The 3,113-nt window shown below is 39.4% G+C and overlaps 1 protein-coding gene across 1 annotated transcript in view; it reads right to left on the bottom strand.

The window, feature by feature from the left end:
- Window positions 1-477: 477 nt before the first annotated feature.
- LOC112068954 (myosin light chain 1, skeletal muscle isoform) overlaps window positions 478-3,113 on the bottom strand; it is a 9,266-nt gene continuing 6,630 nt past the window's right edge. The window contains exons 4-6 of the mRNA XM_024136189.2: window positions 2,691-2,864; window positions 2,485-2,562; window positions 478-1,012 (exon numbers count right to left, since the gene is read on the bottom strand). Of these exons, the coding sequence (XP_023991957.1) occupies window positions 984-1,012; window positions 2,485-2,562; window positions 2,691-2,864 (281 nt within the window). The 3' untranslated portion in view covers window positions 478-983. The remainder of the gene's footprint in view (window positions 1,013-2,484; window positions 2,563-2,690; window positions 2,865-3,113) is intronic.

The following is a 3,113-nucleotide window of genomic DNA, read 5'->3' as shown; positions in this document are numbered from 1 at the left end:
CACAGCCGGTTTGGGTTCCGTGTTAGGCTTCTTTCTGTCCCTAAAACTGAAAATAAATCATATAAAAACGAAATAGAAAATGTTTTTCTAAAACTTTAACTAAATAAAATCTAGTAAAGTGGATCAGAAACTGAATTTCAAATAAAAATCTTAAAACTAATAGAAATAAATAGGAATATAAAAAAAAACTATAATAACCTTGGTTTACCCCCCTCTAAAGTGCAGGACCCATACTTAAAAAAAGAGAGTGACACATGTTTTTAAAATCTTTTAATCATTCTTTGAGATGCAACAAGAAAACAAACGTTTCGGCTGCTAGGCCACCATCAGTGTTGGTCTGTTTTAACCTCTACCCTGTAGCTACACTCAAGATGCATCTCAAATGGCAGCCTATTGGTCAAAAGTAGTGTACTATATATATATATATACTGTCTGCACTCTCCCGCAGAGCAAAGAATAAGAGCTGCGACACCAGAGGGTTTTTGAAAAGTTTATTATGTGAAATAGCAGAGGAGATAAATAAATTAAGACTGAGGGGATAGATAGGGAGAGTGAGTTTTGATGGCCAGTCTTGAGCAAAGCCAGTCACCTCTACTGGCCCAATCCAGGCAGTAAGTAAGTGATGGAAGGTTTAGCTTAACTACTGCAACGTTTCGGTGAGTCATCCCTACCTCTTTTCCCTCACCGACCCACGGTGGAGAGGCATACCAGGGGACAAACAACAAGAGCATCTGACGGTTGGCTGGAGAGAAAAAAGGATGGCTTCCAATGGAGGAAAATAGAGAGCAGAGTCGGAGGTCGGAGTCAGACCAACAAAAAAAAAGAATGAAACGAACAACAAAAATTACATCTCATAGTCCATTTTCCCCCTGTCTCTTTATCAGGTGGTGGTGAAGTAACCGTGGGGGAGTGGATGTCCTGACACCGTTGGGTCTGCAGATAACACGTTAGCTTCCTCGTTAGCCACTGCAGCTGGAGGATCCTTAAATAGACATGATGTGCTTGACAAAGGCTGCATGGGTGAGGAGGAGGGAGGAGTGAGGGGAGGCAAAGGAGGGAGGAGGGGGAGGTAGAGGGGTGAGGAGGGAGGGTTAGGAGGTGGTCACAGATGAAATAAAAAAAATAGAAAAAGAGGAGTGAGTAAGCACGTAAAGCTTTTTGATCTACATTAAAAATAAAAACAGACAATACAAATCTATAACTACGGTATAATCTAATAAATGTTTTTGGACTGAAATATGGTTCTATCTTATGTACAATATAACATATCAAAAGACCTGTATGATGTAAGTTTTCCTCCCAAATTGCACCTATTCCCTATGTGCCCTGGTATAATGTTGTACACTATGGGCGATTCTCTTACGGCAAAAGCAATGTGCATTGTGATTGGATTTTTAAAAAGTCATCAATGTAGGGGAATTTTGTCTTTGTTTTTTTTTATACCTAACTTTTAACCTAAATCCAATGACATGGTGACATTTTTTATTGTTGTTGACAACTCAACCAAATGTTAAAGCTGCAATACGTAACTTTTTGGGTGACCCCGACAAAAAATGTGAGTTATAGATCTGACATTCTCATTAAAAGCAAGTCGAAGAAGCACATGTTACATGTGTGCTATTTCTATGATTCTCATTTTAAAGTTTAGTTTTTGTGTCTTTTACTTTCGGTTAAATACACCAGCTTCAAACAGCTGAAAATACAATATTTAAGGTTATGGAAAATATATTTCACAGTAGTTTGGATGGTGCAATGATTCTCTATACCAACTGGTTGCCCGCGTGCCGAATTTGGCACGCAGGTGATTTTATTTGGCCCCCCAAGATTTCTGAGCAAAAATAAATAAATAATATATATATATATATATATTATTATATATATATATATATATTATTATATAAATATTATTATCTTTTTAAAAACATTTTTTGAATTTATTTTTTACTTGTTGGACATTAAAGACTGTAAAAACACCAGCAAATCAGCTCCAAGTGATTTTAATTTAGGAAATCTGTTCCAAAGTATTCCCACACATGATATAGAATCTATGTGATCGTATACAAATGTATACAAAGTTTCAAATGATAATGTTTTAGTCAAATAATATATCTGTTTGAGCTTCTTCCAGTCAATTTGCCGTCTACAAATGATTTGTCATTATGTTCAGGCCCCCTGACCTTCCATGAAAGAACAAATCATCCCGTGGCTGAATCTAGTTGATGATCACTGCAATACACTATACTTCCTTGTTTTGTCACATAAACTGAAATCAAAACTAGACGTTGAACTGATGTCTGTGGCCAGTGGGAAGTCACCTACTTATAATGCATATTGTTGAAGAAAAGTATCAAATCACGCTGCCAGATTATACTGAGGTTTATGGTAATTGTTTGACATTGGTTGTGCACTACGAAAATGTCTCCCTATATGTAATAGGGTGCCATTTGGGACGTGACCTAAGACTTGGAAGACTTGAAAGCTTACCCTCGAAGTTAATACTGCCATTCTCGTCCTCCTGTCCTTGCATGAGGGCATCAATCTCAGCCTCGCTCATCTTCTCACCTAGAGGGAGGGAGAGGTGAGAAAGGTCAGGTCACCAGCTGGTCTGGTGTCATATAATATACGCAGACAGGAACTCATGCACTCATACACACACTTCATTTTAAAACTAAACCAAGGCAGCCACTCACCCAATGTTCCAAGGACAATACGCAGCTCCGCTCCCATCACGGTGCCATTGCCCTCCTTGTCAAAGACGCGCAGACCCTCAACGTAGTCATCGAAGGTTCCCTTGTTTGGGTCGTTGACAATGTGCTGGAGCATGGGAAGGAAGGCCTCGAACTCCAATCTCTTGGCGGCCATGTCTGTGGGCAGCCAGAGTGAGAGGAAATGCACTATAAGTATACAGTACGCTCCGGGGTGAAGTTTCGCCTAGGTACAGACCTAGGATCAGATTTTTCTCCCCCTATCCTAACCTTAAACATTAGTGGGGAATATGACAAACTGACTCCAGATCAGTGTGTGTGGGCAACTTCACCCTGGCCCACATCATACAATACACTACTAGCAGTTATACCATTGAGACTAAACTCTGTGTGTGTGTGTGTGTGTGT

Source organism: Salvelinus sp. IW2-2015, unplaced genomic scaffold, assembly GCF_002910315.2.
Source record: "Salvelinus sp. IW2-2015 unplaced genomic scaffold, ASM291031v2 Un_scaffold803, whole genome shotgun sequence".
NCBI classification, from domain to species: Eukaryota; Metazoa; Chordata; class Actinopteri; order Salmoniformes; family Salmonidae; genus Salvelinus; species Salvelinus sp. IW2-2015.
Note: the sequence above shows the minus strand (reverse complement) of the source record. Positions and strands in the feature narration are given on the sequence as shown.